This window comes from Hyperolius riggenbachi, chromosome 1, assembly GCF_040937935.1.
Source record: "Hyperolius riggenbachi isolate aHypRig1 chromosome 1, aHypRig1.pri, whole genome shotgun sequence".
NCBI lineage: Eukaryota > Metazoa > Chordata > Amphibia > Anura > Hyperoliidae > Hyperolius > Hyperolius riggenbachi.
The window spans coordinates 12,321,223-12,335,433 of NC_090646.1; the positions used below are offsets into that span (position 1 = coordinate 12,321,223).

The 14,211-nt window shown below is 47.2% G+C and overlaps 1 protein-coding gene across 2 annotated transcripts in view; it reads left to right on the top strand.

The window, feature by feature from the left end:
• Positions 1 to 14,211, top strand: part of LOC137562347 (disintegrin and metalloproteinase domain-containing protein 33-like) — a 164,564-nt gene that overhangs the window by 42,914 nt on the left and 107,439 nt on the right. For both annotated transcript variants that reach the window (XR_011030119.1, XM_068273686.1), the window contains exon 2: positions 4,630 to 4,709. Coding sequence is in view for 1 of the 2 variants with exons in the window: in XM_068273686.1 (XP_068129787.1) it covers positions 4,630 to 4,709 (80 nt within the window). In the remaining variant the exon portion in view is untranslated. The remainder of the gene's footprint in view (positions 1 to 4,629; positions 4,710 to 14,211) is intronic.

Here is a 14,211-nt window from a genome sequence, read left to right on the forward strand (position 1 = left end):
AAGAGACTGAGGAGTAGACTACATGGAAGGTAAGTATGACTTGTGTATGCTTATTTTGACTTTTAATTTTCAGTTCAGGTTTTCTTTAACAGAAAATAAATATGGCAGCCTCCATATCCCTCTCATTACAGTTGAGCTTTAGACCTCTTTTAGACCTCTTTTAGACCTCTTTACAGTTGATAAGCAGTGAAATGCCTTTTAAACTCTCACAACTGCTTGCTGCTGCCTGGTAACTGCTCACCTCGGCCTGGTAACTGCTCTCTGCTGCCTGGTAACTGCTCACTTCGGCCTGGTAACTGCTCACTGCTGCCTGGTAACTGCTCACTTCGGCCTGGTAACTGCTCGCTGCTGCCTGGTAACTGCTCACTTCGGCCTGGTAACTGCTCGCTGCTGCCTGGTGGTAACTGCTCTCTGACTGCCTGGTAACTGCTCACTGCTGCCTGGCAACTGCTTGCTGAGCACACAGCTCAACTGCCCGTGGAAAAGAGGCCTTAAAGAGGAACTGCTGTGAAAATAATGTAATAAAAAAGTGCTTCATTTTTACAATAATTATGTATAAATGATTTAGTCAGTGTTTGCTCATTGTAAAATCCTTTCTTCTCCCTGATTTACATTCTGACATTTATCACATGGTGACATTTTTACTGTTGGCAGGTGATGTCACTGGAAGGAGATGCTGCTTGTTTGGCAGTTGGAAACCGCTGTTATTTCCCACAATGCAACGAGGTTCACAGACAGGAAACTGCCAGGAGTACCACAGTCCTCACAGTTTCCTGTGGGAGGGGTTTCTCCACAATATCAGCCGTACAGCGCCCCCTGATGATTTGTTTGAGAAAAATAAAGGATTTCTCATGGGAAAGGGGGTATCAGCTACTGATTGGGATCAAGTTCAATTCTTGGTCATGGTTTCTCTTTACGTAGCCATGCAAAAAACGTCTGTGAGAGTAAATCATGGCCATATACACCTGGATTTTCCAATCAATCAATCCCATTCAGCATTTCTGTATAACTGAGGCTGGTTTCTGACAACCGGCTGGTGTTAGTGGTGCAGTCCGGGGGCAGCACCGCACCATCAAAAACAGGCCGTTCGGGGATTACCACGTTAGTACGCAATAATCCCCTTCTCGCTTGCACTCACTTCCTGTTTCGGAAATACAGAAGTGCGAATAAGCATATTGTAAAAATACGCATACGCAACGCCACCGCGTACATTTTTAAAAAAAACCTGCATCACCATAGACTGTATGAACCTCCATAGACATTGGGCTGCGGTAAACTCCCGCGCCGGCCCAGTGTGAAAGCATCCTCAGGCTATGATCCTGGCTCTGTAATCTCCTCCCAGCACTGAGAACAATCCTCACAGCTCACATTTCTCCAGTGCAGACAGTTGTGTTTTGTATTTACAGCCATGGAAAGTACCATGAAGTTTGTTAGATTTTGGTGGCTTTCTTATCGGTAATGGTTCCCGGTGTTTTTGGGTAGTTCCTGCTGATGGTTTATTCCCTGATGCTGCAGCATGACACATTAGCTGTGTGTTTATGTTTCTCGTGCACCCTGTACTAGACCCACAGGAAAGATTGGGCTATAACCTGGCACACACATCCAATTTTAATTGGCCAATCACAGGCTGATTTTTTTCACCTCCGTACAGTATGAGGGCCAACAGCTTTTAAACACAGTGAACAGATTGTGTAGGTAAACTGTCATACTGTATGGAAGTGGCAACGTTGGCCAATCAAAAGTGGGTGCAATTTCCAGACTTTAACTGCTTCCCGTCCGCGTAACGCAGGATGGCGATGGGACAGAGGCTCTCTCAGATCTCAGTGACACCATATGGCGTTGTCAGGAACCGACCCGCGGCACGCCTGCGTATGCGGTTCCCGACTGCGGGTTTGACCAGATCAAGCGGGGAGCAGCCTTATTTAAGCTACAAACAAGGCTGTGACCCCCCAGAACACTTCTCACTGCCACCACTAGCGGTTCGCTAGACACGTCCCCTCAGCTGTCGAGGGCTAAACACGCAATCTGCGTTTTCGTATTTGGGTCAGCTTTGCGCTTAGGCCGAATACGTGAACGCCACGCACCCACACACAGTTGCAATCCTACACTGTAATGAAGCAAAACCACTAACAGTCGTTCCGAACGATTCTGTTAGCCACTCTGCTGTCGCTACTCGCACTGGCGTTTTTCGTACGTTGGGTCAGCTGCGCGCTTTAGGCCAACGTATGACAAACGCCCCCACACACAATGCAATTACAATTTCATATGGTAGTGTTGCTCAAGCATTGCACTTCAATCTCTTCTAGGCTATGAGTGTTAGTTTAGCACAGCTTAATAAATAATAATTTAATATTCCAGAAAAACATGGAACAATGCAGAACAGAATATATACAAAAGATTACAAAAAACCAAAGTAAAAAAGTTACAAAATTAAGAGTTATGGCCCGTACTCACGGGCTGCAAATGTTGCCTGTCGCCAGCACACGTGAGCGTGTGGGCGACAGGCCGGCGACAGCTCCTCGCCAGGTCCCTCCGCGTACACACGCGGAAGAGGGACCAGCGGCGAGGCGGAAGCTGTCGCCGACGTTCCTCCTCCCTCCGCCGGAAGCTCCATATACTTTAATGGAGGTTGCTGTCGCTAGTCCGCGTACTCACGCGGACTAGCGACAGTTGTGGCGGGGGTGCGGCGGCGACTGTCGCCTTGCGATTGAAACTCTCAATCGCATGGCGACATGAGTGACGGGTGACAGTTCGGGGTGCGCGCGCGTGCAACGGCCCATACTCACGGGCGACAAAAGTCCCTCGTGAATATGGGCCATTACAAAGATAAGAGGTTACAAAGATACACACACGGATATTTGCGTAAAAATAAAAATGGGGATTAAAAACGTTACCAACTTGAAGGTCTCAACGTTGTCGGCAGGAGCATGCCGCTTGTTCGACCAGAAGTCGAGATCATCTCTAGCTATGCGCTATCTCCAAGAGAAGATCTTTATTAGGTATCTGCCTCTGCTTTTTATACTCTGAGCTACGCCTGGAGGCTGCAACTTCCTTGGGGAGGGGAGGAACTAGGTTTTAATTAAATCTCAGACATATTCCATTTCCAGGTAAAAGTCTATACATCAAAGATTGTGAAGTGAGGCTTTCAACTCCAGGTGAAAACTTGATTAAGGCTTTTTCCTGTCTCCGTTTTTAAAGTCTGGGTTACAGGGTATCGTTTGCACCTCCACTAATAATTTAATTTCCAGTAGCCTGTCATGTACATTTCCAACATTCATGTGTTAGTCTCCAGACTCTGGTCCTCTTGCTTTGTGTATTGAGACAATGGGCTGTCTCCTGAGTTCAAAAAGCCAGGCAGATAATCCCATTAGCACTCTCAGAGGAACTGCATACAGAAACTCAAAGCACCTCATATGGTCAAGACAATCACCCATTTCCTTGCCCCAAGCAACTCAAGGTAACAGCTCCCTTCTGGCAGACCTACACGGAACACAGGCAGAAAAATGAAAGAATATGTTCCTTTATTCCTAACATCATCAGCACCCCAATATATCACCACAGGCGTCATCTCACGAGAAGAGGGCCTTGACGGGAGCTCCCATCAGTAAAAACAGTGGGCCCCAGCGACCAGCCTGCCAGCCAACAATCGGAGCTGGCAGGCTGTTTTTTTAAACATTTCATTTTAAAAAAAGTATTCATCTAGCACTGAGATCTCCCGCAGCACTGCACTGAGTAAAGTCTTGTCCCTTAAAGGGAAGGTTCAGGGAGGGGATTAAAAATATAAAAATAAATTTCCACTTACCTGGGGCTTCCTCCAGCCCGTGGCAGGCAGGAGGTGCCCTCGCCGCCGCTCCGCAGGCTCCCGGTGGTCTCCGGTGCCCGACCCGACCTGGCCAGGACGGCTGCCAGGTCGGGCTCTTCTGCGCTCCATTTCCTGGCACTTCTGCGTCCCACGCCGGCGCGCTGACGTCATCGGACGTCCGCCGGGCTGTACTGCGCAGGCGCATGCGCAGTACAGCCCGGCGGACGTCCGATGACGTCAGCGCGCCGGCGTGTGACGCCATTTGCCAGGAAATGGAGCGCAAAAGAGCCCGACCTGGCAGCCGGCCTGGCCAGGTCGGGTCAGGCACCGGAGACCACCGGGAGCCTGCGGAGCGGCGGCGAGGGCACCTCCTGCCTGCCACGGGCTGGAGGAAGCCCCAGGTAAGTGGAAATTTATTTTTATTTTTTTAATCCCCTCCCTGAACCTTCCCTTTAACATGGAAGCAGACATAGGGTTTACATCCTATGTTTACCAATTAGCTCTCATCTGTGGAAGTCAGCTGACACAGCTGAGAGATCAAATTACAGTTGTGATTAGGCACAGATGAGGGGGAATTAAACAGGCTAAACTCACTAAATATATACAGGGTGAATTTCTCTATGTTTTCCTTCTGTTCTCTTCAAGAGTTCAGGTCCACTCTAACTCAAAAGTATGGATAATGGTTAAAGGGCAGAGCCCCACTACAAATATGGGCTCCAATTTACTGCCCAATAGCAGTTGCAGGTAGAAGGGATTAAACAAGACTGTCACACTGTTGTCTTTTATTTTATACAAGAAGTCACAATAACTGTGTGTTTTGCTGTCAGGTGGAATCCTGGGGGAGGAGGTGACAGCTGGATGGCTGCTGAACGGACGTGTCAGGAGGTCGGCCACCATGAAGGATAAGGTAGGTGACCTCGGATGGTGTATGGGGGTGTTTATTACTTTGCTTACAGCCACAGATCTTTTGGTGGACATGGGGTGTGATCTGGGGGTGATACAGAGAGGGAAGGTCCTCTGCCGGAGTCACCCAGGAATAATGGCTCCATCATGGCCGGCAGTCAGCTGTGCAGAGCAGGACCACTGCCGCTCTACAGTCATGGTGGCTTCCATGATCCGGGAAGAGGGGCGTGTTCGGAGCAGGATGGGGTGTGAGTGAGGAAGAGGAGGAGCCATGGTCACCCATCATGGGAAGTTCCCTAGCACCAGGCCCACACTGTATGGAGGGAGGGTCTGGGATAGGCTTCCACAATCCAGGAAGATGGGGCGTGTTCAGAGTAGATTGGGGTGTGAGAGAGGAAGAGGGGCGTGTTCAGAGCAGGATGGGGTGTTGGGGTGTAAGTGAGGAAGAGGAGGAGCCATGGTCACCCATCATGGGAAGTTCCCCAGTACCAGGCCCACACTGTATGGAGGGTCTGGGGTGCGCTTCCACAATCCAGGAAGAGGGGGCGTGTTCAGAGTAGGTTGGGGTTAGGGATGATCAATTATATGAAAATCCTTCTGAGTTGATGCAAATTTATGCAAATATCTGCAGTTTGAAAATGGACCAATCAATTTTAACCCAGGTTTAAATTGATTGGTCCGTTTTCAAACTGCTTATATTTGCATAAAAAATCTGCATAAACTCGGAAGTATTTGCATCTCTTTGATCACCCCTAGTTGGGGTGTGAGTGGGGAAGAGGAGGAGCTATGGTCACCATCGTGGGAAGTACCCCAGTACCGGGCCTGAGGTGGAGGGTCTGAGGTGGGATTCCATGATCCGAGAAGAGGGGGCGTGTTTGGAGTAGGTTGGGGTGTGAGTGGGGAAGAGGCAAAGTGGAAGAGCGGCCGCCGCAGTGATTATTTCCTATAACTTCTTGGGCAATGAGATGGTATTAATTCCAGCTTGCATGCAAACTTAATGCAAATTGCATGCAGCATGGAATTAGGCTGAGCACGTCTGCTCCCTGCTGATTTGCAGATTGCATACAATTTGTATTATATTTGCATGCAGGCTGACATTATTGGTTGTATCTGGTCACAGTTCTGTGCGGCAGCGAGCGCCTGCAATGAGGCAGGTTTCCCCGGGGCAGGAGCAGAGGAATGTGTATAAACAGACGGGCGCTCCCCGCATATAATGAGAAACAGACGTGAGCTGGACTCCGATCTGTGCAAAATGAATCAGAAGCCTGTTTGTGGTGAAGGCGGAGGTCTGCGGCCTGATACACACAATGCAACTTCCTGCCAGATCGATGGGTCAGATCAGCATTTCCAACATGTCCAATCTGCCCCAGGTGATAACGGGATCGATTTTCAGACCATGTCTGCAGAGGAGCGAACATGTCGGAAGCTATTGTCTCAACCCTTGGATCTGATGGGAAGTTGTATTGTCGGTACCAGACTTAAACTTCCATTTGAGCCATATAACAAAAAAATTGCCCCTGTGGAATGTCGCGAGACACGATACAACAAAAAGAGTCCCTTCTCTTGTTTTTTCAATCAATACGATCAGTTTTACAGAAGAATGTCATTTTTTTCTTTTCGAACAAAAAATTCCTGTTTTTTTATATAGTGTATATAAGTGGATCGGGAAAAGCAGGAAATTCTGATGATTTTTTTTTTCAGAAAGTTGAATGGTGCAGATCAATTTCTTTATTTATAGATCCAAGTCAATTTTTTTCCTTTGTTTTCAATCATTTTTGTTCATACTTGGGGAATAATTGAACACATGCGTGCGATACATCAGTCAGAGGTTTATAAATGCTATTATATTAACTGAATTCTCAGGTTAATAGATTGTATGGTGTGTGGCTACCTTAAAGGACATCTGAGGTGATAATAAACTGACGAGAAAAACGATTGTATCTGTTCTCCTTCTCCTAAAAATTACTTTTTTTTTTTTAATTTCAATCTTGTTTTTAAGTTTTTACTGTTTCATGTCTCTGCTCAACGACACCTTCACTGACGTATACCAGAGCTCAAATCTATGAACTATTGACTTTTTTTATCTCTTTCCTGCTCTCAGTAGCCATTTACTGACAGGAAAGTGTTTTATGGCTGTAATTATAATAATAATAATAATCCGAACATTTGTATAGCGCTTTTCTCCTGTCGGACTCAAAGCGCTCAAGAGCTGCAGCCACTGGGACGCGCTCAGGAGGCCACCCTGCAGTGTTAGGGAGTCTTGCCTTGAACTCCTTACTAAATAGGTACTTGACCTAGCCAGGATTCGAACCCTGGTCTCCCATGTCAAAGGCGGAACCCTTAACCAGTACACTATCCAGCCACTACTTATCAGTGAGGGGGGATCGGTTGAAAAGAGCGCCCGAGCTGCCTGTAGGAAAAGGGCGCCGCCATAGACATCAGTGTTATTTCTGGAAATATGGGCTACAAGGTGTAGAAAAGGGCGCCCGAGTTTTGATATAGGCTACAAGCGGGCTCCCCTTTGTAGCCCATATTTTTTCGGCTACAAGGTTTTCGGCTACAGTAAGGTGCCCCTTTGTAGCCCAAAACGAAGTTTATATATGGGCTACACCAGGCGCCTTTTTTGTAGCCGAAGTTGGTATATATATGGGCTCCACCAGGCGCCCTTTTTTACCGGCGCCCTTTTCATGTAGACCCCAGTGAGGGTTATGTTATAGTCTGACCGACCCAGACAGGAACTGTCACTTACATACCTGATGTTTAACTCTTTCAGGCAGAGAAAGAAAAAAAGGAACACAGCCTAGTTATTTGTGTGCTAGACACTGTATATACACGTCTTTTCTGCATGTCTGGTCTCAGCGCGGGGTGCGCGGCGACGCCCTGCTCCATACTGCGCTCCTGTGTATCCTGCATGTCTGGTCTCAGCACAGGGTGCGCGGCGATGCCCTGCTCCATACTGCGCTCTTGTGTATTGTGCATGTCTGGTCACAGCGCGGGGTGCGCGGCGACACCCTGCTCCATACTGCGCTCCTGTGTATTGTGCATGTCTGGTCACTGTGCGGGGTGCGCGGTGACGCCCTGCTCCATACTGCGCTCCTGTGTATTGTGCATGTCTGGTCACTGTGCGGGGTGCGCGGTGACGCCCTGCTCCATACTGCGCTCCTGTGTATTGTGCATGTCTGGTCACAGCGCGGAGTGCGCGGCGACACCCTGCTCCATACTGCGTTCCTGTGTATTGTGCATGTCTGGTCACTGTGCAGGGTGCGCGGCGACACCCTGCTCCATACTGCGCTCCTGTATATTGTGCATGTCTGGTCTCCGCACGGGTTGCGCGGCGACACCCAGCTCCATACTGAGCTGCTATGTATCCTGCATGTCTGGTCTCAGCACAGGGTGCGCGGCGACGCCCTGCTCCATACTGAGCTGCTATGTATCCTGCATGTCTGGTCTCAGCACAGGGTGCGCGGCGACACCCTGCTCCATACTGCGTTCCTGTGTATTGTGCATGTCTGGTCACTGTGCGGGGTGCGCGGTGACGCCCTGCTCCATACTGCGCTCCTGTGTATTGTGCATGTCTGGTCACAGCGCGGGGTGCGCGGCGACACCCTGCTCCATACTGCGCTCCTGTATATTGTGCATGTCTGGTCTCCGCACGGGTTGCGCGACGACACCCAGCTCTATACTGAGCTGCTATGTATCCTGCATGTCTGGTCTCAGCACAGGGTGCGCGGCGACGCCCTGCTCCATACTGAGCTGCTATGTATCCTGCATGTCTGGTCTCAGCACAGGGTGCGCGGCGACGCCCTGCTCCATACTGCGCTCCTGTGTATGTTGGCACTCCAACGTGAACAATAACAGGCTGCGAGGGGGGAGATGACATATCCCGGGCCGCAGGTGTCGTCCCCATCCCTTCCCGCCGTTCTCGGCCAGATGACCCCGGGCAGCTGCCTCGGCCAGAGAATGGAGGGAGTGGGCTGTTATTATAAGACTCAGATCTGGCGAGCGGAGGGCTATATTACTAACAGATCTCGCCTGCAGATGTCCCCCCCCCTCCCCCACCCTGCTATATTACGTGATGTACATGGACTTTAACTCCTTCCTGTTACTGGCCCTGTACCCCCGTAATGCCCAGACCTACCCATTGGCGTATGGAAACAGTTGGCTGAGGATTACCACTATGCAATGTATGTATAGAGGTGTTCATTATCAGCATAGCACCAATTAAAAAGTAATAAGATGGATGAGGAGGGCCCCTTGTGCGCCCTCACAAGTCTGCCTCAGGCGGCAAAGAGTCTAGAACCGGTCCTGCTCGGTAGAATCCATTTTTTGTTATTTGAAAAACAGAATTGAATCCCTCTAAGGCTATGTTCACATTATAAATCGCCAGCGCTATCGCAAGTACTGAGCCATTTATTGAGCTTTTGTTAAAACGCTTTTCCTTGCGCTTTTGTAAACGCTTTTGCTGAGTGATTTGTTTTTTCACTTCCTGACGCAAGTCAGGAAGTGAACTCTTTGACTCGGAAATGATTAAATCCATTGCATTTATTCATAAAAGTGCTCAGGAAATCGCTATACTTTTTCAAGCACTTTGCGATTTCCCCGTTACCTTCCATTGAGCCAAAGCGCTCAGAAAGTGGTACATGTAGCGCGTGTGCGAGTTCAATAAAATCTAAACGCTTACATGTGAACACTGTCATAGGAAATCATTACACAAGCGCTTTTAGAGTAATTTGCAAAATCACCAGCGCTTAAAAAAAAGTGTGAACACGCCCTGACAGTGGTGTCTAGGCAAGGCGGTAGCAAATCTGAAGTTACATTACACACATTTTGAACTGAATTAACTTCATTGACATGGGGAAAAAATTGCTTAAAGTGGACCCAAATAAAAATACAAGATTTCAGAAATAAAATCTACTAACTTATAATAATAAATAGCAGCCTTTTTTCGGCTGCATGGTGACAAACATAAAATATTTTACATTTATTGGAGGAACCCCTCCCTTCCTTTCATATTGCCGGGGCAGAATCCGGCAGACTGGTGGAGTAGGTGGCATCCGGCAATGGAGGAATTGCTAATGGCTGCCCCCAGTATAACCCTAGTCATGAAAAGTGAAGGGTGAAAAGCATGCACTGAAATGATCATAGGCTTGAATGAGTGTTTATTTATCTTTGCATATGTCGGAATAGTGCAACTAAGTATTTTGAATTAAAAAAAATGTTTGGTTTGGGCCCGCTTTAAAAGAAAATGTGCATAAAAATGCACACACAAAAATAAATAAATAAAAAAGCAGAACAAATAATCCAAGGGGGAAAGGAATGGTGAAACATTTGTACACGCAGAACGTGCTGTGGCTTTAGGATTTTGTCCTTTTTTTTAAGTCGCTGTTTTTTTTGTTGTTGTTTTGTTTTTTGCTGTGTTTGCTGATTTCTCCCATGTATGGCTGGTAGAGGGTTTTATACCTTCCTAACCTGCAGAGGCAGTCAGTGCTGGAGTCCAGTACAGCCCAGGTGGGGGGGGGGGGGGGGGGGGCGGGGTGATATGAGTAAGGATGGAGGGATGATAATGAGAGTGATGCTGGAATCCCCCCTCTGACTCTGTCCTTAATCCCCCCCCTGACTCTGCCCTGAATCCCCCCACTGACTCTGCCCTGAATCCCCCAATGACTCTGCCCTGAATCCCCCCACTGACTCACCAACACTGGTCTGATTCAAGGGAAAACCTTCTCGAGTCACCCTGTGGGCTAAAGGAAAGCTGCAGTTACAGGGATAGAGGACGTCATATATCTTCTTTTATGCCAGCTGTGCTGCTGATCCTCTCCCTACAGCACTGTATAACTGTACCAGAACACATATGCAGATCAATAGCTATGAGACCTTTAATTGACCACAGCTATCACCCCAGAACACACCACTAGGCCAATACCTGTAATACAATGGTGTCTGGTCCAGTGGGCAGAAGACAATGATGTGGTTATACAGGACCTTGTTAGCAAAGGTGAGCATTGTGAGATCAAAGCATTGGGAGACCTAGAACATGGCTGCCCTCACTCCACAGATCTTGCTCAGCTGCTAACTCATTATTTTCAATAATACATATTGTATTCTGAAAACATCACAGGAGCCTATAGGCACCGATGTCCTGGCATGCTAGACTTCACCCTCCATGAACCTACAAACCCCCCACCAAACCGCACCACAAGTGTGCTGGCTAGCCCAGTCTTTACGTCTCCCTTACTTCCCTTGGCCGTCTTAGGTAGTTTCAGGTGTGCCTTAGTATTAGGTAGCTAGAGGAACCTCAGTATTAAGGAAGGGAGATCTTGTCAGTGGAATACTGAGAGCAGGGTGAGTCACCTCTCATTTATGCTCCACTTGGGACTCTGCATAGGGAAGGAGAGAGGGAGGCACTCCAGGAGGAGAGTGAACCCCCTTTCCATATTCAGGCGCCTGTAGACATGTGCCTACAGTGACTTGTGGTAAATCAGGCCTTGTCTGAAAATACATTATACTGTACTAGCTGATTGCCCGGCGTTGCCCGGGTATGTATTTGGTTGGTGTTGGCTCCGCCCACTTTTCTAACCCTAACACACAATGACTCAATGACCTAGTTTGTGAGCTTTGCATTGTTTGGCATCAATAATTTGCATTGAAATGAAACAAATCTGATTGGCTGTGGCTCCACCCTCTTTTCTGATTTTGAACCCCAGTCACCAAATGACCAACTGTAACAGGTTTTAAGCTTGTGTCCTTAACAGTGCAAGAATGGCAGCAATTGAATATGCCCCTTGAAAAGCAATAAATGAATTTGGATTGGCTTTTGTAGGCTCCACCCTCTTTTATGAATATTAATCCCAGTCACCCAGTGACCAACTGTGTAAAGTTTGAGAACCCTGCCATTAACAGTGTAAGAATGGCTTTAGTTTACATTTCCCAGTGAAATTTGTATTTGTCTCCACCCACTGATGACCCAGCATTGCCTGGGTATGTATTTGGCTGGTGTTGGCTATGCCCACTTTTTCTAACAGTAACAGACAATTACTTAATTACTCAGTGACCAAATTTGTGAGCTTTGCAGTCTTTGGCATCAATAATTTGCATTGAAATGAAACAAATCTGATGGACTGTTTGTGTCTCCACCCCTTTTCTGCATTTGAACCCCAGTCACCCAATAAATAACTGTACCCAGTTTGGGGCTTGTGCCATCAACAGTGCAAGAATGGCAGTAATGAAATACTTCCCTTGAAAATCAATAGAGTAATTTTGATTGGCTTTTGTAGGCTCCATCCACTTTTATGAATAATAGCTGATGAATCGGCGTTGCCTGGGAATGTATTTGGCTGGTGTTAGCTCTGGCCACTTTTTCTAACCCTAACACACAATTACTCAATGACCAGGTTTGTGAACTTTGGGGTCTTTGTCATCAATAATTTGCATATTCCCATAGAAATTAAGCAAATCAGATTGGCTGTTTGTGGCTCTGCATCTCTCCTGCATTTGAACCCCAGTCACCCAATGACCAACTGTAGCAGGTTTGAGGCATCTGCTATTAATAGAGCAAAATGGAAGCAATTTAAATATTCCCCTTGAAAATAAACAGGTGAAATTTGATTGGCTGTTATAGGCTCCACCCACTTCCCATAATATTAATCTCAGTCACCCAGTGACCATCTGGGCAAAGTTTGAGAACCCTTGCCATTAAAAGTGTAAGAATGGCTACAGTTTATATTTTTCCCTGGAATAAAATGCAGTTGTTGGCTCCGCCCACTTTTTCTAACCTTAACATACAGTCACTCAATGATCAAGTTTATGAGCTTTGGGCTTTTGGTATCAATTATTTGTATATTCTCATTGAAATTAAACAAATCTGATTGGCTGTTTGTGTCTCTGCCCCCTTTCCAAATTTGAACCCCAGTCACCCAGTGACTAACAGTACCAGGTTTGAAGCATCTGCTATTAACAGTGTAAGAATGGCTGCAATGTAAATATTCCCTTTGAAAATCAACAGGTGAATTTTAATTGGCTGTTGTAGGCTCCACCCACTCTCTTGAATATTCATCCCATTCACCCAGTGACCAACTGTGCAAAGTTTGAGAACCCTGCCAGAAACAGTGTAAGAATGGCTGCAGTTTATATTTTCCTAGTGAACTTTATTTTTGGCTCTGCCCACTTTTTGTAACCTGGACACACAGTCACTCAATGACCAAGTTTGTGAGCTTTCAGGTTCCTGGCATCAAAAATGTGTGAATGGAAGCAGTTTATCCAGCAAGGAAATCTGATTGGCTGTTTGTGGCCCCGCCCCTTTAGTGAATTTGGACCCCAGTCACCGAATGACCAACTGTACCAGGTTTGAAGCCTCTGCCACTAACAGTGTAAGAATGGCAGCAGTTTTAATATTCTCCTTGAAAATCAATAGGTGAATTTTGATTGGCAGTTGTAGGCTCCACCCACTTTCTTGAATCTTAATCGCATTCACCCAGTGACCAACTGTGGCAATTTTGAGAACCCTGCGATTAACAGTCTAAGAATGGCTGCGGTTTACATTTTTCCATTTAAAATGAACGGCTGAAATTTGATTGGCTGTGTTATGCTCCTCCCACCTTTCCTGGATTCGTAACCTTGGTCACCAAGTGACCAACTGTGCCAGGTGTGGGGTCTCTGGCTTGATTACTGTGAGAATGGCAGCCTTTTACATTTTTTCCATTGACTTGAATTGGTGAAATCTGATTTGCTGTTTGTAGCTCCGCCCAGGTGTGCAGGGGGGCCGCAAGACCCCCAGAACATATCATCCCAGGTAGTAAGGGATCTGTATACCAAGTTTCGTTCAAATCGGTCAAGCCGTTTTCGCGTGATCGCGGCACATACACACACACACACACATACATACATACATACATCCGATTTTATATATATAGATATGGCAACATACGAGCCAATGGCTTTTGTCAAAATGATGGAATTGGAAGCAGTCTTCTGCCCGGAACTATGAGACCCCAGGTTGCCTTCCTCAGATTAGATCCTCATCATTATGACAAGGCTTCCCTGAGTCCACCTTTGCTCCAGCACATGGTTCCCTCTCTCCCAGCTGGCAGACACTTCTCCAGTAATCCGGAGGATCTCGGTGCTGACGTCTTTGAAGCCATTATCATCTCTACTTTTCCTTCTGGGTGGAACATCTGGCCACAAGCTTTCCTCCACTTTCATCTGCGTACAGTAATATCCCTGGACCTCTCATCCTCTTCCATATGTCAGCAGTATTGTGATGACAGGTTCTTTTCCTGGCCAGTTCAGCTTTTCCCACTAAGTCAGCGGCCGTCATATCGTCTCGTCTTTGGCCAACAAAAATCCCCCTCTGTAACGACAATACGGGTCTTTATCTTTATATCTGTATCTGGACCTACATAACTGGCATGGACTCCCATATTATGGTGACTCTGGTCACTGCACTTCCTCTACAGCCTCATGATGGAAGTGTCTCCACCCTGCCGGCCATGGGTGGGAACCCGCTGCCT